At 57.0% G+C, this 24293-nt stretch overlaps 1 protein-coding gene and 1 long non-coding RNA gene across 3 annotated transcripts; both read right to left on the bottom strand.

Annotated features, from left to right (window-relative positions):
• Nucleotides 1-2223: 2223 nt before the first annotated feature.
• On the bottom strand, nt 2224-21760 carry UBAC1 (UBA domain containing 1). Of its 2 annotated transcripts, XM_027104307.1 has the most exons (11): nt 21414-21706; nt 17220-17340; nt 16334-16407; nt 12641-12748; nt 11591-11693; nt 11206-11314; nt 10316-10535; nt 7313-7399; nt 6457-6595; nt 3132-3161; nt 2224-2797 (listed from the first exon to the last, which is right to left on the bottom strand). In XM_027104307.1, exons 1-11 carry the CDS (start codon nt 21549-21551, stop codon nt 2682-2684), a joined length of 1245 nt encoding a protein of 414 aa, XP_026960108.1. In that variant the 5' UTR covers nt 21552-21706; the 3' UTR covers nt 2224-2681. The 2 variants fall into 2 exon arrangements, with proteins under 2 accessions (XP_026960108.1, XP_026960109.1); XM_027104308.1 differs by lacking the exon at nt 3132-3161 and having other exon boundaries at nt 21414-21760.
• LOC113619499 (uncharacterized) lies at nt 12876-16323 on the bottom strand. Its single transcript, XR_003432404.1, has 2 exons — nt 14922-16323; nt 12876-14805 (listed from the first exon to the last, which is right to left on the bottom strand). It is a non-coding gene; the product is annotated as an uncharacterized LOC113619499 (long non-coding RNA).
• Nucleotides 21761-24293: the final 2533 nt, after the last annotated feature.

Raw genomic sequence — 24293 nt, 5'->3', positions numbered from 1 at the left:
ACCGTGAGGGCGCAGGTGGCGGCGACTAGCAAACGGTTTTGAGGACAGCTGGTGATGGCCCTGGGTCTCACACAGGTCAGAAAATTCAAGTTCTCGGGGCTTCCCTGGTGGCACAGTAGTTAAGACTCCACGCTCCCAATGCAGGGGGCCCAGGTTCGATCCCCAGTCAGGGAACTAGATCCCACATGCATGCCACAACTAAGAGTTCGCATGCCGCGACTAAGGAGCCTGCCTGCCGCAACTAAGACCTGGTGCAACCAAATAAATGAATAAATACATACATATTTTTTTAAAAAAATGAAAGAAAGAAAATTCAAGTTCTCAAGACTTCCCCGGTGGTCCAGTGGTTGAGAATCCTCCTTCCAAGGCAGGAGACTCGGGTAGCATCCCTGATTGGGGAACTAAGATCCCACATGCCGCAGGGCAACTAAGGCTGCACACTGCAACTACTGAGCCCACGCGCTCTAGAGCCAGTGCGCTACAACTAGACAGAAGCCCACGGGCCGCAACTACTGAGCCTGTGCGCCACAGTGAAGATCCTGCGTGCCACAACAAGACCCAACACAGCCAAATGGATAAGTAAATGTTTTTTAGAAAAGAAAGAAAATTCAAGTTCTCGGTGAAGCAGGGACTGTCTGAAACCACATCCACAACGGCCCCCAGCTCCATCCTCGAAGCCTGAACCACAGAGACTCCATTTTGATTGTCAAATGCATCCTTTTCTTCAATGCTTAAAGCAGAAGCGCGTGTTTGAGAGGCCATCAGTTCAAGCCAAATCACGTATGAGCCAAAATGGCCTCCCCACACCTCAACGTGTGACCACTTCGTCAGTCACACACACTCTTTAATTCTAGGAATTTTCTAGGAATGCCACTGCTGCGTAAACCACGGGGAAAATGTACTTTGCAGCGTTGGTGACTTTGTCAAGCCCCGAGGCCCCTCCTGAGTCAGTCACCAGGGGCAAATCCTCCCCAGTATTTGAGTCAGAATTCCACGTTTGTCTTGGCCTGAATGTGTTAACCACCAAGAGCAGAGGGACTGCTCTGTAAGGAATGGACAACTTCATCTTCTCCTTCTGCAACAGCCGTACCTGAGGATCTCATGTTCCTGTTATGGCATTAAAGTGACTTTTTAAACTAGGCATGTAATTAGGTTACAGTTTCTGGGAATTTCACCACAGACAGTAAAGGAGGCATTCAAGGGTATTTGCTATAAAGGGAGTGTGAGTCCTAAGGGCTGCAAAGCCCGGTCGCCCCACCATCACCACGCCCCCAGGCTCCCGCCCGCCCCTGGCCACCCGTGGGCAGTACCCCACCCCCCAACCGGGACACAAGCCTCCAACCCCAGGCTCCCTGGACTGCATGCAGGCCTCGGCTGCAGAGGCCTCCCCTTGGGCATCTTTCCCACACCGCAGGGGCCACCTGAGACCCACGTGAGGCGCACAGGAAGAAAAGGTCTTCCAGGAACCATGGTGAAGGGTATCAGACCGCAGGGCCATGGGCTGGCTCATCACAGGTGTCCCCCCTGCAGGCGGGTGCGGTGGGCCCAGGGCGGCCGCAGCGAGCGGCCCCACACGGGGAAGGAAACGTCGTAGGAGGAAGAGCCCAGGCGGGCTGCCAGCCGCCCGGCAGACGCCTAGCTACCACGGTCCCCTCCCTGCAACCTGGAAGAAGCAACGTGGAACTGTGTCTGCAGGAGGCTGGCCGTCCAGGGGAGTCAAAGGGACAGGATTTCTTTGACCAAAATGAGTGGCCAGTGCACGGGCGTCTGAGAAGGGGGATCTGACCTGCGCACTGATCTTTTCTAACCAAGGGACCCCCTTAAACATCTGCCAGGAAAGAAGGTGCCCTCGGTGAGTCTGAGGCCCATCCGCACCCACACATGTCCGCACTGGCGCGCACCAGGCCAGCCCCCCGGATGGCGCGGCTGGTCAGTTTCTCATTTAAAAACACAGATAATGTTTAAAAAAAACGGCGGCCAGAGACAGGCAGGGCAAGTCCCTGTGGCGCTCAGCTTCCACCGTCGGAGACTCGGGAACGCAGGCCGGCTAGGTGACCGCACGGTCCCTCGACTCCAAGTAAGACATGCGAGTCCGCCAAGAACGCGTCAGCGGGGCGGCAAGCATCCCGGGTGAGGAGGCGCGTGTGCTCTGTGTCGAGAGTGCGAACGCCACCAGGACGCACGCAGCTTCCTCTGTGGCACTGAAATAAGCCCGAGACACAAAATTGGAAAAGGGGAATTTATTTATTAAAGAAAAGTCGTCTGCGAGTTCTTCTACTTAAGTTAGTACCCTTGACGTTAACACTTTGGATTGAAACATGCCATCTTTCAAATAACAAGTGGACTCTACAAGCAGCGCCTACAGGTCAATTCAAGTAGCGTTTCAAGAGCCCAGAGGGACACTGGAGGGAGGTGACCCCTTCCCGGGGTGACGACCTTGTCTGTAAACACTGTCAGAGGTTAGAGGCACGGCCGAGCGCGCTGCCGCCACAGAGGTTTTTCAGCAGGAAGATCCAAGCACGAGTGTGGCCTGGGTGCCCAACACCCAGGGTGGGGCCCCCTCCGGCCCGCCCTTCTCCCCTCCCCAGCCCAGGGGCACCCCGGGGTCTGCCCGCTCTTCCCAGCCCTCGGCTGGGAAGTAAGAGGCCGCCTTCCTGGGCCCGGCGGCTGGAGCACGCAGCCTACGTGCGGTTCAGGGTCTGGAAGATGCGGGAGATCTGCAGCATGACTGGGCCCGTCTCGGGGTCGTTCATCCACTGGGTGCTGTTCAGCGGGCTCTCGAGCATGTCTTCAAATGCTGCGGGGACACGACGGGGCTGCCTGAGGGACCGCACCCCACAGACCCGGACATGGGGCTGCCGGAACTAAAGGGGACGTCCTCTATAGCCAGGGGCCCAGAAACCCCTTCTAGCCGCCATCCGACAGTGTCTGGTCTGCTGGTTGAGGGAGCTGACACAGGGCACTGCTGCTGGCAGGGCGGGGCGGCATGCCCGCGCGCTCACGGGCACAGTGACTCTGGAAAGCGGTTTGGCATCAGCTACCGGGAATCTTAAAATAGTGACAGCCTGTGACTCAGTAACTCCACTTCCAGTCCTACCCTGACAAAACAGTCAGACGCAGAAAAGACTTACGTAAGGATACTGTTGCCGATTTAATAATACCTGATTGGAAAAATCAGAACGTTCAATGTTAAGGAATGACAAAAAAAAAAACAACCAGCACATTAAAAATGAGCAGTTCTTTGTAATGAAAGCTTTGAATTTCTAAGCACTTCCATAAAATGTCCGCCCACAAACAGAGGCGCCCCCAGCAGACAGCTCTGCAGCCCAGACACTCGCCGGCCGGCTTGACGGAGACTCACCAGCGACCGCAGGGCGGACGGTGGCCCTCACGTCTGGGAAGCACGGCTCTATGCCAGACCTTGTCACGTCGGCCCACGTCGAACCATGTCAGTGAAAGTGGTCCCAAGTTTATGGGCTTCACGGGAAGCATCTATTCAAGGTGCTCACAGCTGCTCAGGGCCACAGGGCCTCACCGCAGGGCTCAGCATGAAAGTCTGATTTCATTACATTTATGACCCGACGCCCACCCACCCCCACCAAGCCCTCCTGATTAAAATCCTCTGCAAACCAGTTAAAAATATCAGAAAGAGAATCCAGAAAGATGACGTGACATCTGAGAGAACGAAATATAGGAGGTTTAGCAAAAATAATTCCAGAAGGAGGAGAGAGCTGCACAAAACGATGAAAAAGGCATTAAGTATGAAAATCCAGAGATGAAGATGTATCCGAGGAAGGACTTTCTTCTGCACGTCTCGTGCATTAAAAATGAAAAGGATGCTCCTAACGTATAAAGAGCCGTTAACAAAGCCCTAAGGTCAACAGGCAGCTGAAACAGGACGGATGGACGGTGCAGAGGGGACAGGTGAACGAACACCAACGGCCGGAGGAAAAACAAAGGAACAGGCGGAGCCTCTGGGTCCCTGTGCGAGGGGTGGGGGTGAGCGCGGGCACCTCAGCCGGACACAGGCCCCGTCAGCTGTCAAGACGTCACCAAGAGCTTAACCGTCTGTATTCTTTGACCGGGTCATCTGACTTAGAGCTACCTGTCCTTAGGGAATGGGAGCTGCACCCAAAGAGTAGGTGGAGTAGGTTCAAAAGCAACAAAACGAGAAACCATCTAAATGACTAGAAGCAGGGGAACAGCATTTGTTAATAACGCGGCAGATCACAGAACGAAACACCTGTGCCGCTAAAACCTCGTTTTTAAAGGAGTAAAAAGTGCACCAAGAGAAAAGGCATCAAACGGGATGAGAAAATAAGCACGATAAAGGTGCCCCGCAGCGTGGCTGCACCTGTCCCAGACCCCGCGGGACCCCCAGAAGGAAACCCGCCGATGAGGGAGGGGGGACTTCCACTTCTTCACGCTTTTCTGCGCTTCTCCAAATGTTCTATAATGACTATTGTACTTCATCTAAAGAGATAAAGGTCATTAAAAATCCTACCGGAAATGTCTTGAGAGAAGCGTGCAGCTGCAGGGGTGCCCACAGGCCGGTGACCTCACAGGCAGGTCATTCTCTCCAGGCCGGGACTTGGCGACTGCAGGAGGCCTGGGGCCTGAGGGGGAGGACCCAGGGCAGTGTGTGTCCTGTCCAGGTCACCGACTCAGAGCCTGCAGACTGGGTGGCACTCACTCCGTGTGGTTTGTTTTAGAAATGGGAGAAACACTCAATTTAGCAGATGTAAAGCCACACGGTCATCTCAATAGGCACGGAGAACGCATCCAGTGAAACTGACCACCTCTCCATGATCGAGAACGCTTAGCATCTAAACTGGACGGAAAGGGGAACTTCCTTAATCTGACCAATTATATCTTCAGAAATTAAAAAAAAAAAGCCTACAGAAATCACACACTCAGTGGTCAGGTACTAAAAGAATCACTTTAGAAAAGGCTTTGGACAGACCCCAGGCAGCATGTGTGAATCTCCCGAGGTGGCCGAGGAGCCGGAGGGCGGGAAGATATGCTCTCGGTGTGGAAAGGACTGCCGCGCGCCTGGTACCAAGAACGAAAATAAACTCACGATAAGACACATCACTGAAGTACAGAATTTGGGTACAAAGAGAAAAATTCCCTACTTTATGCCACACACACCTCCAGGTAGATCACAGACTTCAATAAGAAACTTTAAAACTACTAGAAAAAGATAAAGGTGAAGGTCTTCCTAACCTTGGGATCAGCGGGCTTTCTTTAAAGATTGACATCATCAATGAAACCGACACGTTCAGCTGCATTAAAATACAGGACAGCTGTTCATCAAAGTGATAAAGAAGCCAGAAACCGATGAATGATCTTTGAGATCTAAACGTCTGTTAAAGGATCAGTGCATGGCAGGCGTGAAGAAGTTTCTGAGTGATAAGAAGACGACCCAACAGGGAAAGCAGCCGCACGTCAGGCAGAAGGCCTCTCCCAGCGGAGGCCCTAGAAGAGGCTGGAACTTCTGGAAGGCGCTGGGCCTTAGAGACCAGGGAAATAGCCAAGCACGCAGAAGCGCCTGTGCCTCCTGGACGGCTGCTCTGGGAGGGTGGCGGCAGGGGCTGAGCTGCTGCGGACGGGGACGGGGGTGGGGGGGTGGGGGGGTGCCCTTTCTGGACAGCAGGCTCAACACACACACACGCCTGGGCCCCGCCAGCCCGGCCCGGGGCACAAGGCCTGCGGAAACCGTCCTGCAACGGGAGCGGCCACGGGAGCGCGCAGAGCAGCCCGCAGGCCAGGAAGCCACGCGGGCACCGCCGGGCAGCAGCGCAGCGCAGGTAGCCACGGTACTGATGTCACCCACGCAATGAAGTACTTTACGGCCCTGCGGAAGGTTGGTCCCAGCAGCTGGCCCAGAACACAAGAGGCGGCAACTGAATGGTCTGAGCACACAGACACCCGCGGCAACGCGGCCGAGGAAGCAGAGGAGTGGCAAACGCTCGCGTGGTCACCGCAGCAGGGGGCGGCGGGCGCCCCAGGGACCCTAGGCTAAAGTTGAGTGGCAGGAACACGGTTATTAGTTTTATTATTACTCTTCAAAGTTACAAAAATTATGTACACTTTTGAATGTGTATTATATCTCACAGTCAAAACAAATGCCAAAGAAACCCTTACAAAGAGTAAGAGCTACAATCAACCAGCAGCCCCTCACACACGGCCCTATAACCTGCTGGGCGCTGGCTACACTCTCCCAAACTAGATAATCCACTTTAACTGGTTTTTCACACCTTGAATGGAGTCACCGCACAAGAGGCTGTCACACCACGAGCACGACCTGATTTCCGGGCCCTACAGTGACTCAGGCTGCAGCCGCCCGGGACCCTGCAGGGGCAGCTGCTGGGGCGTGGTGGCTGTGGTATCGTCCGGCAACATCTGTGTGGCAGGCAGGTCCCGCCCTTGCACAAGCAGAAAGAAGGCACACACCTAGTAAGATTTTAGGGTTGGTCAGGCCCAGCTGCACCACGGGGTTATCCAGGATGGCCTGAAACAGAGGGCTGTCGGGGTCGATGCCCTTGTCCAGCTCCTCAGGAGAGGGCCTGCGGTCTCCCAGCAGCCACTCGCACTGCGAACACAAGAGCAACAGCTGTTAGCGCCCTCCGGACCCCATCAACCCAAACACTGCAGCCAGGGCTCCTGGTCAGCTCCCAGGGCTGCCCTGACCGGCAGGGGCCTTGACAGAAAAGCCAGCCCAGCCCGGACTCAGCTGCTACACACGCCAGGACGGGCCGCACACAGGAAGCACCAGCCTGGCTTTGCTGGCAGATCCTGGCACCGCAGCAACGTAACGGCTGCAGCTTCTCCAGGCCCTGAACCGGGCGCCAGCTTCACCCGCCCGAGCGTTGGGAGAAGAGGTTGACACACACTGCACACCTGGGCTCTGTCGCGGGAAGCGGCCCCGGGCGTGAGCGAGCGCCTCTCGGCTCATCAGTGAGTGAGGAACGGCTAAAGCACAGGCCCACCTCGCCTCCCTGGTTCCTGTGGGCCAGGCTGGCTCTATTCCCGCAAGTGCACCAAGCTGTCGCCCCAGCCCCTCCCCAGGCAGCTCTCCATCGGCCGCGGGCCGTGTGCACAGGGTGTCACATAGTCACCCACAGGACATGTACGTTTTTCTGAAAGGCAAAGCCCAGAATTTTCTCAATATTTAAAAACTTGCATACTGTTTGAACCATCTACCCATTGTTTCACTTCAGAAGCAAAGTAACGGACCTCACGGGAAGGTAACCCAACACACAGCGCTCAGGACACACGTGGCGTCCCTGGGGCGCGGCCTGGTACTCACGGCGGCGTTCTGCTGGTTGTTGTTCACTCTGAGGGCGTCTATCACTTCCTTTTCATCGAATCCCATCTCCATCAGGGAAACGACGGCCTAGAGGAGAAGCCACAGGCCTCAGTGCCGTGCTCACGGGGGCCCCGGCAGCAAGGCTGTGGGGCTGAGCCGCGTCTCACGAGCAGCACCTTGGCAGGGGATGTCTTAAAGCAACGCCGTGGGGTTTTCTCTCTCAAAACGCCGTTTCCCTACAGCTCTACTGAAACACTTCTTGGTTTTCTGAACGACGGAGGGACGGAGCAGGAGGTGGAAGGCGCACCTGCTCTTGGCCAGAGGCTCGCCTTCCCACCCCAGGTCCTTCTAGGGGTGTCCCCGTGACTGTCTGGGTAGACCTGTCCTCACAACCTCACCAGCCTATTCCAGAGGGCTCGTCATCCAGGACGAGCGTGTCAGAGAAAGGTCACATCAGCAGTTCCCATTTGAGCGGAGACAAGAATGTCAGTGATTTGTGACACACTTTATCTTTAAAAAAAAATGAAACTAAAATTAATTCTGAACGTGTTTAACAAAATTTAAGCTGCAAGTTCAACACATGCTGCTTTCTGGAGGGAACACCTTTCGGACAGAAGTCACATAACGACACATTTCTTCATTTTATCCTTGACTTTTACTCTACAACCTTTGAAAGGCTCAACTCTGCCCAAAAAGGTACAGGCTCCATCCAAGTTTCAAAGGATTCTCTTAATTCCCGGAAGGTCGGACCGTGCCCTTTAAGGGCCTGACGTCATCTTCCCCCAGCTGTCGCACGGATGTCGGCTGGCCTCACGCCGCCGGCCCCTCGGGCCACCATGTGATGCTCGCGCGGCCCCGGCACTCTCTGGCCTCGTGGACACCACCGTGCACTGTGCAGTCAGTCTGGACTGTTTCAAAGCGAGCCCAACAGGAGCAGCAGCAGCTGCGGGCGGATCAGGAAGGGCGTTCAGCTGGAGCGAACGGCGTGCAGTGAGCTCTTCACAGTCAGCACTTTCTGCTTAGGATCCACTTCCTCTGCCTTCCGGGGCCACTTCCTGTCTCCAGGGCCCCGTGAGCAATCGCTGGGCGCAGAGCCCTCCAGGCGGTAGTATTTTGATATCAAGGTCACATAAAATCGCCCGGAACCTACTCTGAAACCCAAGGATAGGACGGCCTTTGCCACTGGTTTCAATAAAAACCATCCTCTCTCCAGACTACTGTCTCAGCCCAGGAAATGATGCCCCAGGACATCTGGGGGTGATTCCAGATGCTCCGCCCGCCTGTCTTCCCAGCACTGGGAGAGGGAACCTGCGCCCACAGGCCCTGCACGGTCACTGTCCTGCCTACAGCTGGGGGGGTCCTGGGGGTGGGTGTTAGGAGCAGGGGGTGCAAGGCAGCAAAACGTCTGTTTGGGTCTCAAGTCCAAGCCCTGCTGTCCGATCCAGTCTCCCCAGGATCTAAACTAACGTCTGGATCCTTACCGGCCCCTCCCCCTGACTGGGACAGGATCAAAGGCCCTACAGCCCCTCAAGCCTCGACACCCTTTTGGGAAAATGAGCATGTTAAGACGGTCAAGCACGACACCCGGAGGGGAAAGGCCTTTAAGTCGGTGACCAAGACCGTGAACTACCCGGCAGCAGCCCCGACGAGGCCCACGCAGGACCTCCACGGGAGAAAGCATGGAGCCCGACAGCCCAAGGACCTACCCACGAAGAGGCTGCCCTTCCTGAACAGGGGCCCAAGCGCCAGACCTGGGCTGGGTTCCCCAAAAGACTAAGCCAACGAGATACACTTCCTTCAGGACCGGGAAACTCGGGACTAAAGTAACACAGGTACTTCTGAACACACAGCAGAACTCAAAAAGGGAAAATCCCGAAGAACCAGGAAAAAGGAACAACAAACTAGCCTCCCAGAGGGTGTGCCCTGGGGGGATGGCGAGCACAGGCCTCATCAGGGCCGGGCTGGGGCCTAACATCACACACAGGACACCGACCTTGGGTCCATGCAAGGCAGGGGGCTGGAGCTTCAAACCAGGACCCTGAGCAGGGTCTGCATCCCCAGAGAGAGGGGCAGGGGAAGACCCACACCCCAGCGCCGTGGGTCACACTCCGCATGGCCCAGGAGCCCTGCCGGATGCTTAGCACGAAAGCTGGCCCCTGGCTCGGGGTCCCGCTCAACCCCGCAGAAGCAAACTCTGAATCAACCACACAGGGCACCCCACGGCCCGGCCACTGGGGAGTCCCATGGAAACACAAGCCCACAGGTGAGCCCACGATGAGGCATCGCACCCTGAGAAAACCAGGCCACAGGCAGAGTCAGGAGGAACAAAGAACCGGAGCCCTAACGCCTGGAGCAGACAGAGCTGTGATCTGAAAAAAACAGAACAGCCTCGAAATACGAGAAACAGCCAAGAAGGTTCAATTAAAGTTGAACCTAATGACAGAAGAGACAGTGACAAAGAACAGGGCGACGCGAAAGCATCAAACACGAGGTGACGGTGAAGAGGAGGCCGTACAGATGCACTACGGGCAGCTGGCCAAGGACAGCCAGAGGCACCGGGACCCCGGGCCCCTGAACCCCACAGACGCCGGGTTACCTGGTGGCCGGCAGCCTGACCAGCCTCCCCGCTCACAAGACGGTCCCCGAGGTGGGCGGGTGACCCTCCAGTCTCTGGGCAGCACCCCCGACCAACCCTTCAGCTCGAGGTCACTTATAATACGGACAGGACCCGATCGCGAGTTCTTCAGAAGATGCCAGGTGTGTGGACTAACTGTTCAGAGGAAAACACAGCCACCTGGATGCCAGTGAGGAAAACTTCAAGCTGAACCCGGGGACTCAAGGGGCCCCAGGCCTGTCTGCAGACTCCTCCCCCCGCCTCGCTTCCTACAGGGCCGGCGGCTCAGCCTGCGGTTGCCAACGTGGCGGCAGCTTCCTCTGCACGACGCGGCCTCGGGAGCCCGACCAGCACCTCTGCCTGCCCGACCCAGGCCCGTCAACACGTACCCGGGCATCTGCGCGGAACTCCCTTTTCCTCCGGATCTTCTTGAAGATCTCCGTCAGCTCGTCTCTGTCCTCCTCACCTTCTGCGCTGGTCCCGGCGGCAGCGGCGGGGGCGGCCTCGGCGCCCGCCTCTCCCTGCAAGGCCGGGCCTGGAAGCGGCGTGTCTATGGTGGGGTCTTCCGCGTGCTCGATTAGCCACTCCATGGCCTGGGGCACCGACATGCTGCAAGGTAAGACGGGCTCTGTGCAGCACCCCCAGGCCAGGGAACCAGGGCCTTTGTTTCCCCAAGAAAAGCCTCTCAGACTTCATGGCTTCCCTACCACGAGCTGCCGACCCCTGTAATGAGAATCTGGCATGTCTGGAGCCCTGGCCCTGCCCCAAACTGCCCTGAGGCCCCGGCCAGAACACGGAAACCCACGGGCAAAGTAAAGGGAACCAAACCCGGGAGGTACACCCGAGAGTTTGGGTCCAAAGCAAAGAACACAGCCCACTGACCATCCGTCAGTTACAGATGATTTATTTCAGATCTGAACATAAACGAAGGGCAAGTAACTAGGACAGGAAACGACAGGGGACTGTTGAGGACACCGCCACATAAACTTCAGGAGTCGACCACGGCCCTGCTGCGAGCAGGCTTCGACTTGAGTTCCCATAAAACAACAGCCCAGTGAAATGCACAGAACCATCATCATACGTCACGTTCCCAGTACGTGAGTCGATTTCCAACTGCCCTGAAACACCTGGAGATGCCCAGTCACGTTACTTCCGGGACATGCATTTCAGGTCCTCTTTAAACACTCACACGTATTGGAAACAATTCAATCAAAGGGTTTGGGTCCCACGGGGGACCCCACAAGACCAAGCCTGCCGCGTGTGGCGAGGGAGCACGTACTGGTTCAGCCGCAGGGCCTTCACGGCTCTGCTCTCGGGAAAGCCCATCTCTGTGAGCTGCCGCAGGGCCGCCTCGTCCACACGGCCGTCCTCGTCCTCGTCCAGCATGGCTGCGGGCAAGACACGGCACTGTGAGGGCCTCAGGCAGTGCCCGGCCGCGCGAGGGGTGCTCGCCCGAGCCCCCTGGGGGGCCGCCGCAGTGTCTGAGCACCAGGCGTTTGCAGCAAGTCTCTCACAGCTCAGAAAAGCCGCGAGGGGACCATCGGCTGTCACCTGCGTCAACACGGGACGGCGGGGAGAGCGGTTCACCAAGCCTCCACCCACTGGCCCTTTCCAGGTGCAGGGAACGGCCGAGGGTGAGCGTCCACCCTGGGGCTCGCTCCTACCGTTTGCCTTCTTAAATAATTCCACCGCGTCCGGGTTCAGCGCCAGCAACTTCTGTGCCACCTCGATGAGAGACACCAAGATCTTCCGGAGCTCCGTCTGGAACTGCAGAGAGAGGAAAAGATGCCCAACACAGCTACTTGGATCTGAGATGACATGCCCTGTCCTAAAATTCCAGATCTGTGAGTCACACGATGCCCAGATAACTGAGGAGAACAGTGAACGAAGTGTCTCAGGAGGGCGGGAAGGAGAGGCTCTGGCTGGCACAGAGTGACACGGCCTCCCGCCGGTGACACAGACACACCAACACCTGGTGTGGTCACTCAGCCCTCCAGCCCACGAGGAAGGCGTCTGGCCCACTGGTCACTAAGTGAGCTGAGAGCCCTCCTTTGGCTTCACTGAAGAAAAGTGACTGATTCCACGGGCTCCACAGACGCAGGTCTCTAATTTTCACCTGCAGCCGATTCATCTTCTCAAAAAGCGGGGCTGCTGGGACTGTCATTAGAACCCCCCCCGCCAGCTCCCTCCCCCAACCCCCATAAGTGTCGGCCATCGCGAGAGACACACACACACACAGGCTGGGAAGAGACAGGTGTGCCCGGGTTCCAATGCCCTGATCAACGAGGAACTCTCTGGAAGAGACCCCGGAGAGGGGTGTTCCTGAAGCGAACCAGCGTGAGGCAGAGATGCCCGACTGGCCCTCGGTCCCGGGGGCGGCCGCCCCGCTCCTGCCCGGCCCTCCCTCCGGAGCACTGGAAACACCCAGCCTTGCTAACACAGAACTTTCCGACCCAAGATAAACAAGAGTCAGATTTCCCTCTGGAAGCTTTTTACCAAACTCAGGACGAAACTAACGTTTTTCCCATAGTACCTATCCTTCCAGTCCTGCCTTTCAACGTCTTTTCAAACTTTATATTTTGAATTAACTTGTTTACAAGAAGCTCCAAAACAGTGCACAGAGCTCCTGTGTCCCCTTCCCCAGCTCCCCAGGGGCTTCCGGGAACTCCCGCAGCCCCACGCGGCGGGTGGCCACAGGCCCTGCGGGCACTCACGTCTCTCGCGCTGGTCTGCACCACGGCCCGGTCCATGTCACAGGAGGGCAGGTTGGCGGTGGCTCGGAGGATAGCATCTCTATCCGGGGCTCTCTGCGCTTGTTTTTTCTAACACAGAAAAGTAATTGGAAAGTCGGAAATGAGTAAAGAGCAGCAAAAGGCCAGACCATGTCTGCTGAGTAAAGAGCTCTAGCCAGGGGAAGCACGAGCGTCCTTGGGAGCTGGAGCCATATACCCCCTGATGAGCAGGGAGGCTTCTGGAGAGTTCTGTGCACGGCCTCAGGGACACACAGGGGACACAGTCGCGGCCCGCTGGCGCTGGAGCGTGGCCGTGCGCGACACAGGGAAGACAGACAGTGTCTCCTGTGGCACAGAATGCCCACCACATGGGAGTGGCGGCCGCGCGGGCGACTGCAGAGGACCACGCAGGCTGGCCGGAAACACGCCCTCACCTCTGCTCCTTCGGGAAGCCCCGCATGCGACGGCAGAAACAAGAAGAACAAAGGAAATACAACTGGGAGAGACAGCACCGAATGCTCAGAGGACGGCACACAGCTGGAAGGACAGCTGGAAGGATGAGGCCGAGTGCGGGGAGGGGGCGGGGCAGGGAGGGGAGCGAGCCGCTGGAGCCGAGAAGCCCGAGCCGAGGAGCCGAGGAGCAGGGCCGCTGTCCTGGCCCCACGCCCTTGGCTCCCGGGACGCTGGGCACGAGGGGCGGCCACGACCCGCCAGGCACAGAGCAGCCTCCCAGGGCCGCTGACGGGGACGTGAGGAAAGCCTGCGACGTGAACGACAGAGACCGAAACAGAAGCCGGAAAAGTAAGAGAGGGTGAAGGAAGGAGAGGAGCTTGAAAAGAGAGAGCCCTGTAACACGGCCCTCGGAGGGCCAGGAGCACAACAGGACGCCGCGACGGGTAACCTGAGAACAGGCGTCTAGCTGGGAAATTTAAACATCTCTCAGAAAGCAGGTCCGACAGCCAACAGGAGGTGCAGAAAGAGAAAAGACAAAACGCGGGGGGGAAATCGACCAAAACAATCCAGAAAACTTCCAGAAACTCCAGCTTCCACGTGCCAGGCACAGCGAATGGGGAAAGACGTGCATCAAAGCGAGCCGTGAAATTCCAGATGGAATCAGGGAGGAGGAAACAGACCACGCAGAGGAAGGAAGAGTAGAGCTGACCGGCTCCCACCCGCCACACAGACACCCTGGAGACGGGGCCAAGACCTCCATCGCGCACGCGGCTGGCGCTCGCTCAGCAGCCACCGAACGCTGGACGCAGGGCCTCCAGACCTCCTGCCCTTCCTTGAGGCTGGAGGGGGTCTGGTCCCAGCGAACCAAGAATAAGTCAAGAGCAAGATGCTCAGCCCCACGGCAGGCACGAGGTGGAGACGACGCTCAGCCCCACGGCAGGCACGAGGCGGAGACGACGCTCAGCCCCACGGCAGGCACGAGGCGGAGACGGCTCCAAGACACCCCACGGCCCTGCCCCTGGCAATCACGGTTGCACGACCCTGGGCCTGTGGCGGGTGGATTTCACTCTGGGGTTAGGTCACATCACACAGTACGGCGACCTGAAGGACGTGACCCTCGGTGGGCCTGACCTAATCAGGCGAGCCCTGAATCAGGACGGGGCTAACTCTGGCCATCAAGTTTCAAAGCAAGAGGGATCCAACGCGTGAGACCGCCCGCGGCTGGCTCTGAAGACGCCCTCCAGGAGCCGAGGGTGGCGCCGGCTCACAGCCAGCAGGAAAACAGGGCCCCAGCCCTCCAAACCACAGGAACTGGATTCCGCCAAACCCCTGAAAGAGCTGGAAGCAGAGCCTCCACAGAGCCTCCAGAGAGGGAAGCAGACCTGACAGCAACTCCCAAGCTCAGGGCCCAGCTGAGCCCACTCGCCGTGGACCCAGTGAGCAGTGCACCACCCGGGGCTGCTCCGAGCTGGCAGGCCTGCGGTCAGGGAACACGCAGACACGGGGGATGCAGGAGGACCCGCACAGAGGGAGGCAGGCCAGCCCGGGCTGCACAACTGATGCAGGTGGACGGACGGAAGGATCTGAGGGGCATCTTCCAGGAAGTGGGAGCGGCAGATGGCCTCACACTTATGACCCTGTTTTCAGAGGGGTTTATCAATTTTGGTGCAGAATCTGAAATACCAGCGATAAGCCTACAGAGAACAAACAAAACAAGGAAACAATTACTGACTCCAGGAAAAACAAAATTCTACGTAAAGAAAGGACAGCTAACCTTAGCAAACTGCTCACTGCAGAAGGCAACACTTACATGATAGTAACAACAACGGGGACTCTGAATCTTTGACCAACGTTATGATCTGACACTCGTGGCAAGAGCTAGGGGGGAGGCTGGGGGAGGGGCTACCCAGACCACCAAGAAGCAGCCAATAGCGTCTAAAGTTGAGAATCCAAGAAATAACAATAAGACGTGTTATTTAGAAATCAGAAAGAGAATCACAGTGGAAAGAATTACAAGTGGTTGCCTTTCGAGTGCGTGACTCAGGACGGATAGGAGGCTACTGACTTTTATTAGAACATCTGTAGTATTATTTGACGTTCTAAATACACGTGCTACTTTGACTTTAAAAATTAATAAATCACAAAAACGGACGTTAACATTTTACAATATTACATTTTACAAACACGCACAGAAAAAAAGGTGAGGGCCACGCCCTGCAAGTTACCCAGAGCCGTGGGGGTGATGGGAACCCGCTGTTCACGGTCACCAAGGTTCACATTGTTGCCAACGACCAAAATGGTAACCCGAGAACCGGATCCACCCAGCAGTTCTGGGAAACAGGGCTGACTCAGGGGCAGGCCCCAACGGAGTGGGCAGCCGTGCCCGCAGCCTGCCATGCCGAGGCAGGTGTGGCTGCAGATAAGAAGGGCCTCCTCCCGGCCGCCTGTCCCAAAGGAGACCCAAAATAGCTCGTTCCGCCACCAGGCCCGGGGCCCGGCCCAGAGTCTGGCCTGCCTTCTCTGGGGTGAATGCTCCCGGGCGTTCTGAAGCGTAAGTAAGAAACTCTACCCCTGGAGCCAAGGAAAGATGGGCGTTCACGTGGCTGCCCCCCAGCACGGCACTGCTCTGTCCCGGGCATCTGGCCTCAGAGCAGAAAGAGGCCTGTTGACAGAGTAAATCTTCCACGTACACATGAGCCTCCCAAACCAGGCTTTCTGCGGAGCGAGCTTCCGGGGCGGCCACTACACAGGCCACGAGCGGCACAGTCTCCCCAGGGCGCCTGCGTCAGAGGGAAGACTCAGCCACGTGGCAGCTCCAAGGACTGACTCCGCGACGGCCGCTGCTCCCAGAGCCTTCGCTGCCGCCCCTGCACCTGCATTCCTTGCTTTGTGGGTGGTCTTTAGCGACTTCCTAACTTTCTTCTGTCAGGACTTGCTTGAAGAGAGGAGGGACGGGAGCTCAAGATTAAACCCGACCCCGAGAACGTGCCGCGATCTCCTCTCTGCAGCCCCCAAAGCAGAGCCGGTCATCAGACCAGCCACCAGGAAAGGCGTCGGTCAACTGGCCAACCGGCCACAACAGAAAACCCCGTGACCGTGCCTCCTGTGACCACGGGACCGGCAGGGTCCACAGACAACCCGCGTACAGATGTTTCTGTTCACATCTTCAGTGTGGGAGACCTCCCCTCACAGCGACATCCGCTTCCCAGCTCTGACACTCACCTTCTCTTCTGCGGAGACGTCAGCCATCTTGGGGAGCGGGGCTGGAGCACGTTTCTTGATCAGCAGTAAGACATCTGGGAAAAAAGCGCGCCACGCTGGTTATTACCTCATATCCACAAAAGCGGCATAAAGGGCACCAGGTGACCCAAGGACCGAAAAGCAGGGGTCCCCTCTGGGCCCCTCCTCCACGGAGCGTCCACACAAGCCGCAGCCTCCCTTCGGCTCCCACGTCCGCCGGCCCTGCTCACCTCCAGGCTCAGGCCTGGCGAGAACCTGGCTGAGGGTCACCAGAGGGGCCCGGCATTCTCGTTTTAAGGGCTTTTCTGTTTTGAAAGTCTGTGAGGTCGGAGCATCTGGTCTCACCCTCAGAGCTAAGCACCTGGGGTGCGGTGAGGCCACAGTCCACATGTGGTCAGCGCCCAGCTGGCTCTGGGCTTGCCAACCAGACGCTAGGGAGGTCTGCAAACGATATTCCAGTATTTCCAGAACAGATTACTTAAGGGAATCCCACAATTAAAATCATGCTTGCCTCCACACACAAACCTCTGAGTGAATAAATGGATGTGTGTACGTTAGAGCATCTTCCTAGATGTCTGAAACGACCGCCACAGCTGTACTTTCCAGCCCCCAAAATAAAGCCTGCAGCAGCTCTGGGGACCTTGGTTTTGCTTGGAAACAGAATTAATAACAAAGTTCAATTTGGTTTCTCAGACGCGCGCTGCTCGTGCAGCCTCAGGGTCTGCTGTTTTCTTCCAGGGCGCACACTTGTCTCCATAAAGAAAATGAAGCCGTGTCACCGACGCGTCTCCCTGCTCAGCCCCACTCGGGACGTCCTCGCTGCGGGTGCCACGCCCTTGCCCACTCCTGGCCCGCGAGGCGCCCTTACCTTCGTCCTGGACGTTCTCCTCCAGGAGGGTCTTGGTGTCACTCAGCACCCTCTCCGAAGCGGCGTGGATTAATTTGTGGTGGGTCACACTCTTGGGGTCCTCTAAGCTCCCATGAGCGCACTGAAGAAAAAAACATAGACGCTGTTTCAAGACAGCAGGTCAATTAATCACGATAGTAATAACACAGGACCTGACACCCAAAGCCGCACCAGGAATTTACCGGTTTTCTTACTAGCTGAGAAATTAAAGCAGAGGTGACATCAGAGAATCCCTGGCAACGGTGGAAGCCAAAGGAAACGCCACAGCCCCTGGTCCCCGAGGCCAGCACTCGGCCCCCGACCCGCCAAGTGCTCGCCAACAGGCTCACAGCTCTGACGCAGAATGCCCTGTCGGCCATTAGTGGCTACCCGAATTGCTTCCTTAGCCTAGAAATATCTGGAGAGTGATTTAAAAGTGAAGATAGCAGCGCCGTCGTCTCCCAAGAACCTAAAGATTTAAGCATGATTTGTGCGCTTGTTTCCCTCCTTCCAAGGTAAGCGAGAGAGAGCTGAGAGAGACACAGCAGAGAGAGGAGGCCGGTCCCCGGGGGCAAGAATAGGGGCCTGGACACTTACACACCCACAAAACCCCGAGGAGACACGACCAGCCTCGGCGCGGCCCCCAGCTCACCAAGCGACGGCCAGAGACCTGAAGCAAGCTACAGACGTGGCTGGGGGCCCCTCCTGGGAGCCCGAAGGGGCTCACCTGGCACGTGGCTGTGTCCCACTGGTCAGCGGCCCACAAACCCCAGAACACACACTGAGGGGGCGATGCTGACGCCCATGCTGGAGGGAGGCTGCTGCGACACTGGGGACACGCCCACCCCAGGGCCCCGGTGCCAGGGTCCTCACAGCCCTCCTCAGCTAAGCGGGGCTGCCTTAGCACCTCTGTCACCAAAGGTACCCTGCACACGTCACTGCTCACCCAGAGAGGAGCTAAGCCTGTACTTCACCTCTCAACAATGGCGTTTTAAGAGCAACTGGAGTTTTCAGCAATCTAACACTGAAAACAGGAAAAGCGGATCGTAAGGGCTGAGGGCAGTCACAGATGCACACAAAACTGGGGCTGGGGACAAAAGTGGAATCCAGCCAATAGTAGGACACACTCTGACCATTTATGACAGAGAACACCCCCCGCCCTGGAATCTCACAATGGCTCTGCTCCCAGAAGTACTGCGTGTGCTGCTTCTAATTCTAAAATTTGCAGGCTGGCTGATCTGCCAAGTTCATAATACAGTCTATGAAACACAATTTTCCGAAATAATCCTCATGCTGGTTCCTGAAAAAAACTGTGCTCTGCAGCGCGTCAACAGGCGCCAGGAACAGAGCACAAGCATGAGTCATCCATACGACGCGTGATGACTTCATTCTTTGTTCTCAGCAGAAGCAATGGAGCGAGCGGGGCTGTGACAGCAGAAGAGCCCCAGCAGAGCCCATCGCTGGGGGGGAGGCTCTGACACCCACCCAGTGAAGCGCTTCCTCCCCAGAAGAGCGGAGACTAGTTTCTCTTACCCTTGATGTCACGTGTCATTTGAAGATACACCTTCATGTGATCTAAGAAACGTTAACAGCCGTGCTAGCAGGTTATGTACTGGCCATTTCATGCAGGTTTGCCACACAGAAAACACCTACCACCTCGCAGATGTAACTCTCTTAAAATCATGAACCTCCTGTTACACGAGATGGTTTACTTTGCCCCTTTCTCCAAGCTTGGGCTGGAGACCACCATGGTGGTCCCAATCTATATGATACCAAGAAGGGGAAGGCTACAATAGCAATCCATTTCTGTAAGAGTTATGATAATAAACCTTCAATAATAAAGCAACTTTATTAATTAAAAATATATACATAATAAAAAAGTATAAAAAATAATAAAACTCCCAGGAGTACTGTGGGGGGAAGAAACGCACAGTGTCCTCTCAAGGTAGAGGGGACTGAGGAAGGAAGAAAGGCGGCAGCAGGGGAAAACCGGGAAGGAGGGACAGAAGCGAAGCAGCAACACCACTCAGGGACTGGTTTCCAGGGTGACATTCAAGTCCACAACTTGAGAACTCTCTTTTCTAACTGAAGCCTGCTGATTGGCTCACGGGGCAGCGAACGCTGCCCGCAGAATGGGATGGGCACGGAGGTGGGAGTACTTTCTGACAGCTCGGCTCTGAGTCCCATAATTTATGTCGGCTCTTTGGTTGTGAAACTCCCCTGCTGCTCAGGTCTCTGTACCTGGAGAGATCGCACAGTGGATAAAATTTCAGGTCAAAGCAGGGTAATGCCAGAAAACATCCCAAATGATACATCCCAACAGCAACGGGAATAACCAGTATCGGGAACATAATAATTAGCACCACGTGGAGACTGGCTGTCTCATTAACCCTGAGTGTGCTCCTGAAACCCCTCGGCAAGTGTCCGTGAATCAGAGTTCTCCCTTCGTGCCCCTCCATAAATCAACGTCAGGACAGTTACGCCAATCCTTTACCATCAGTGAGTTTAACTCGGCGCCACACTGATTTACCCACTCGCTTCTCCTGGCCTGATTCGGCAAGTGACACGCCACAGCCACGCGCTTCTGGACTGGCAACCTACTTCCGTTCACAGGCGTGCCTCGTGTTATCGTGCCTTGCGTTACGTCGCTTCACAGATACTGTGTTTTCTACAAACTAAAGGTTTGTGGCAACCTTGTGTTGAACAAGTCTACTGGTGCCATTTTTCCCAAGGCATTATTTTTTAGTTAAGGTATGTGCATTGCTTTTTTAGTCATAATGCTATTGCACACATAATGGTCTATAGTGTAAACATAACTTTTATATGCACTGGGAAAGCAAAAAATGCGTGCAATTCGCTTTATCGTGCTAGTCGCTTTGTTGTGGTGGTCTGGAGCTGAACCCGCAGTACCTCAGCAGTGTGCTGGTATTAATCCACACGTTTGTTATGGGCCCACCAAGAGCCTGGTCCTGGGCGTGTGAATACAAATCCAGCCCTCAAGGAGCTTCCGTCCTGAGTGGGTGAGACGCAGCGTCTCAGGGAGGTTTTTGAAAAACGTACTGGACAAGCAAGGAGCCTGGCCCTAAGCACCTGCGTGCTCGTGGGGCTCCCAGCCTTGCAGCTCACTGCTGTCGCGGTGGTTTTCTAGACGGTGCAATCACCTGACTGGCTCAGAAGTCAAAGAAGAAAGCAGCCAAGTGTGCGAGCCTGGATCCCCCTCCCCCCTGATGTGAGACTGAGACCGTTATTCACGTCCAGCGTGTTCCAGAAGGGGACTGCCAACCAGAACGCTCCCTGGCCTGTCGTCTGACAGTTACAGAACACCTCCACAGAACCATACTCCCAAGAGGGACCCAACAGTATTTTATAGGCAGTCACTAGAGCAGTAACTGTACGTTTATTCTTGGAGACCACACTGATAGATACATCACTTCTCGCATGGAATGTACACTAAGAGGCTGTGGCCTCTTTGTCCTAAATTCCGACATGGAGACACTAGACGGTGCAAAGGATCGAGTTTCCTTAGGCAGCCAGTTAGATAGATGTCTTGGCCTGCCATGCGGAGTCGAGAAGCTTACAGAGGCGAAGCCAAGAACTAGTTCCAAAAACTAGCAACCTAAGGAACTGGACAAGGAATACCTCGTGGGAACAAACTTTAGAAAGTGGCCCTCTCGGCGAGAAGCCCCTTCTCCCGGACCTACCCACGCAATCGCTGTAAAGGCCGCCGGGAAGCAGGGGCGCAGGGACGAGTCCCGCGGCCTCACTGTTTTAAGTGATTCCAGCTACGGGGCACCAGTGGCCAGGGCCAGGCCCCGGCCCCCATGCCAGCCCCGGGAAACAGCTCCAAGCAGCCGGCTCCGCAGGTCAGGAGAAGGCGCCTCTCCCGTGCGTCCCTACTTCCTCGGGCACTAATTCCCAGCTCCGGGAACCGCACCGCGGCAGCAAGCGCGGATGCTGGAAACGCTAGAGGCCTCGCTCCGGCGGCGACTTCGCCTCTCCCAGCCTGCGCTCCCGACGCGCCCCGCCGCCCGGGCTGTCGTCGGAGTTAAACCAGAGGAGAGAGGGTAAAACGTCCAGCCTGGGACCCGGCTCGCGGAGGCGCGTGCAGAGGGTGTCGGGGGCGGCCGGGAAAAGGGGCGGAGGGAGGGGGAGGCCTGGAGCCGCGGTCGGCCTTACGTGCTTAAGGCAGCGCTCCTTGAGCTTCTCCACCGAGGTGTCCTCAGTCGCCTCCTCCAGCCACTCGGCGCCGTCGGACGCGCAGACGTGCAGCCGCAAAACCTTGCCCGCGAAGATCTTCTCCTCCTGCACGAACATCGCGCCGCCGTCGCCGCCGCCGGGGCCTGCGCCCGCCGCCCGGACCCTGAAGGTCACCGGGGCGGGCCGGGGGCGGGGCCAGGCCGCCCGCGCGCTCCCTCGCTGGCCGCCGCCGCCGCCCCGCCCCGGCTCCCGTCGGCCGGCCGCCCGCCACTCGCCGCGACCCGAACCGTCGCTGCGCCCCGCCGCCTAGCCGCCGGGGGCGCGCTGTCGCCGCCGCGCAGGAAGTGCGTCACAGGGTGCGTTCGGAGCACGCCGGGAAGTGTGGTTTTCCGGCGGCCTCTTCGGCGTCGCCGCCGCGCAGGAAGTGCGTCACAGGACGCGCCCGGAGCGTGCCGGGAGGTGTAGTTCTCGGGCCGCTTCCTTCGTCCCGCACCTGCGTGCGATTTGCGGTGCTGGGCGGCAGCCACGCGGGAGCCGGGAGCTTGCGAGTCCGTTTTGAGATGGGATCTTAGTGTAAAATACACACCGGATCTTGAACAGTTGGGAGGAAAAGAACATGAAAAATACCTCAACAATGTTTATCTATTGGCTACATGTGGAAATAATAGAATGTATAGGGTTAAATAAAGTATATTGAAATCAATTTCACCTGTTTCTTTTCCCTTTTTAAAGCTCTGGCTACCAGAAGATTTTAGATTGTCTATGGCTGCTGTTGTGTTTCTTTTGGACTGTATTGCCCTAAAGCAGAGTCTACCTTGAGTGTGGCCCCCAGACCAGCAGCACCTGGGAGCTTGTTAGAAATGCGGGGTCTCCCGTCCCACCCCTATTCCCGCTATCAGGGACTCCAGGGTGCTGCCCAGCGCTCAGGCTGCAGAACTGCAGAGGCACACTCAGACGGGCTCGCGAGCACCCACATGGAAGGAAGCTGACCTGTGCACTCAGTACACTCATTTCTGTGGGGTGACAAATATGAACGCTGCAGTTTGGGCCAGACCTAGACCAGGTGACTGACCTGCACTCTCCCATCTCACTCATGCAAGAACGTTTGCTGAGCAGAGATGGATACAGCACAGTTCCTGTTCTCGGAGGCTGGTGGTCCCAGCATCTCATGCCTTCAGCATTTTAGACACACCTCATTTCCCCTATGACCATTGCGACCCCGTCCAAATTCCTTCTGTCCAGTTTAGCCTCCAAGAGCCAGACCCTCTGCTGCTCACCGAAAACATAGTCGTGATTAAGGCTAGAGACCAGGATATAGCCTGGGAATGGGCATTCTCACGCAGCAGATACAAGTGCTGGCTGTGGTGCCAACACGGTCTCAAAAGACAGGAGACCATGGGGGCAAGCAGGGCCTGGTGGGGTAGCACCAGGGGAGCTTATGGGACACAATGGCGTGTGAGGGCTGAGGAGGAGGAGAGGAGAATAACAGGATGGGCAGAGCCCGCGGAGCGTGCTGGAACGGAAGGGAATGGGCTGAGGGGAGGAGACGGGAGGACGGGAAGGATGGGGCAGGGGGCAAGTGGAGCCGGGTCAGCAGAAGCTCTGCGGAAGCATCTGGCTTTGGTCGTGGGGCTGTGGGGAGCGGCAGTGTGGATGGTGGTGACCGAGCGAGGTGGGGTCGGAGGAGGACAGGAGGGGGCCTGGAGGCAGGAGGCAGTCAGGAAGCTCCCACGTGCTTGCAGAGGAGTGATGCGGCGTGGGGGTGGGGTCTGAACGGCGCAGGGAAGACAGTGGCAGGAGGACGCGAGGTGAGCCTTGACGGGGCGGGGGCAGCTGTAAACAAGAACAGGGTGAAGAACGACAGGAATGCTTCCAGCTTGGGTGACAGGGTGCAGCCGTGCCACCTCCTGGAGGAGGGGGCGCCGCTGAGAAGGGGGTCGAGCACAGCCTTGCACCTGCTGACCTGGGAGCGCAGGGGGACTTCCAGGTGGAGGTGGCCAGGGGCAGCTGAGTGTGCAGGGCTGGAGTCAAGGGCAGCTGTCAGCTCGAGGGCAGTGGCTGAGACTGTGGTCCCCCCGGCCCTGCCTCCACTTTACACAGAGTAGTCTGCGGAGAAAACTGAGGGATAAGGACAACTTAAAGCTCTGGTTGTGGCCCCATGGACTCCAAAGGGGGGATTTCCAGGAGAAAATGAAAGCCTGTGGGAGAACTGGCGATGCCACCCATGGACTCAGAGAGACTGTCTTGGGGGCCAGGTTTAGCTCCGACTGCTGGGGCGATGGGGGCTCCTCGACAGTGGGGTGTCCCAGCTCTTGTTGGCATCAGTGGCCTCTTTTGTTCCAAAGTCATCTTTTTGCGTGTGTGGGATGAAGGCCTGGGGAGCCCACTTCCTTTCACTATGTCAGTAATAAACGGCCCGGATCCATCAGCAGCTCACGGGGCCTTTATCAGCTGAATCGGCCGGGATTTGCGTGCCCAGCACCCTTCATCCGATGAGTCTCCACCGACTTACCGATTCCTGACCTTGCAGCCTGTGCAAACCCAGCCCTTTCCCTAGAATGCAGGACCTCCTCCCTCAGGAAGACCGCCCCGGTTGCACCTCCTCTGGGGCACCACCTAGCATGCTGTGAGTTGCCCACCCATCTAATGGCTGACCCCGTTGCCAGGGCAGACCCCTGTAGGCTGGACGTCCTTAGTGATGTGTGGACAAAATATTCCTGAGGAGCCTGGATGTAAATAAGTGGTCTCCCATCAGTGGCACCTCCTCCCCAGAGGAGAGGCCGGTCAGTGATGATTCTCCCCTTGGGGGTGCAGCGGCGGGCCTGGGGCAGGGCTCCCCTCCCAGCTGCACACTCCCCA

Source organism: Aethalodelphis obliquidens, unplaced genomic scaffold (assembly GCF_003676395.1).
Source record: "Aethalodelphis obliquidens isolate GAN/ISIS:26980383/991018 unplaced genomic scaffold, ASM367639v1 scaffold7, whole genome shotgun sequence".
Classification (NCBI taxonomy): domain Eukaryota; kingdom Metazoa; phylum Chordata; class Mammalia; order Artiodactyla; family Delphinidae; genus Aethalodelphis; species Aethalodelphis obliquidens.
Note: the sequence above shows the minus strand (reverse complement) of the source record. Positions and strands in the feature narration are given on the sequence as shown.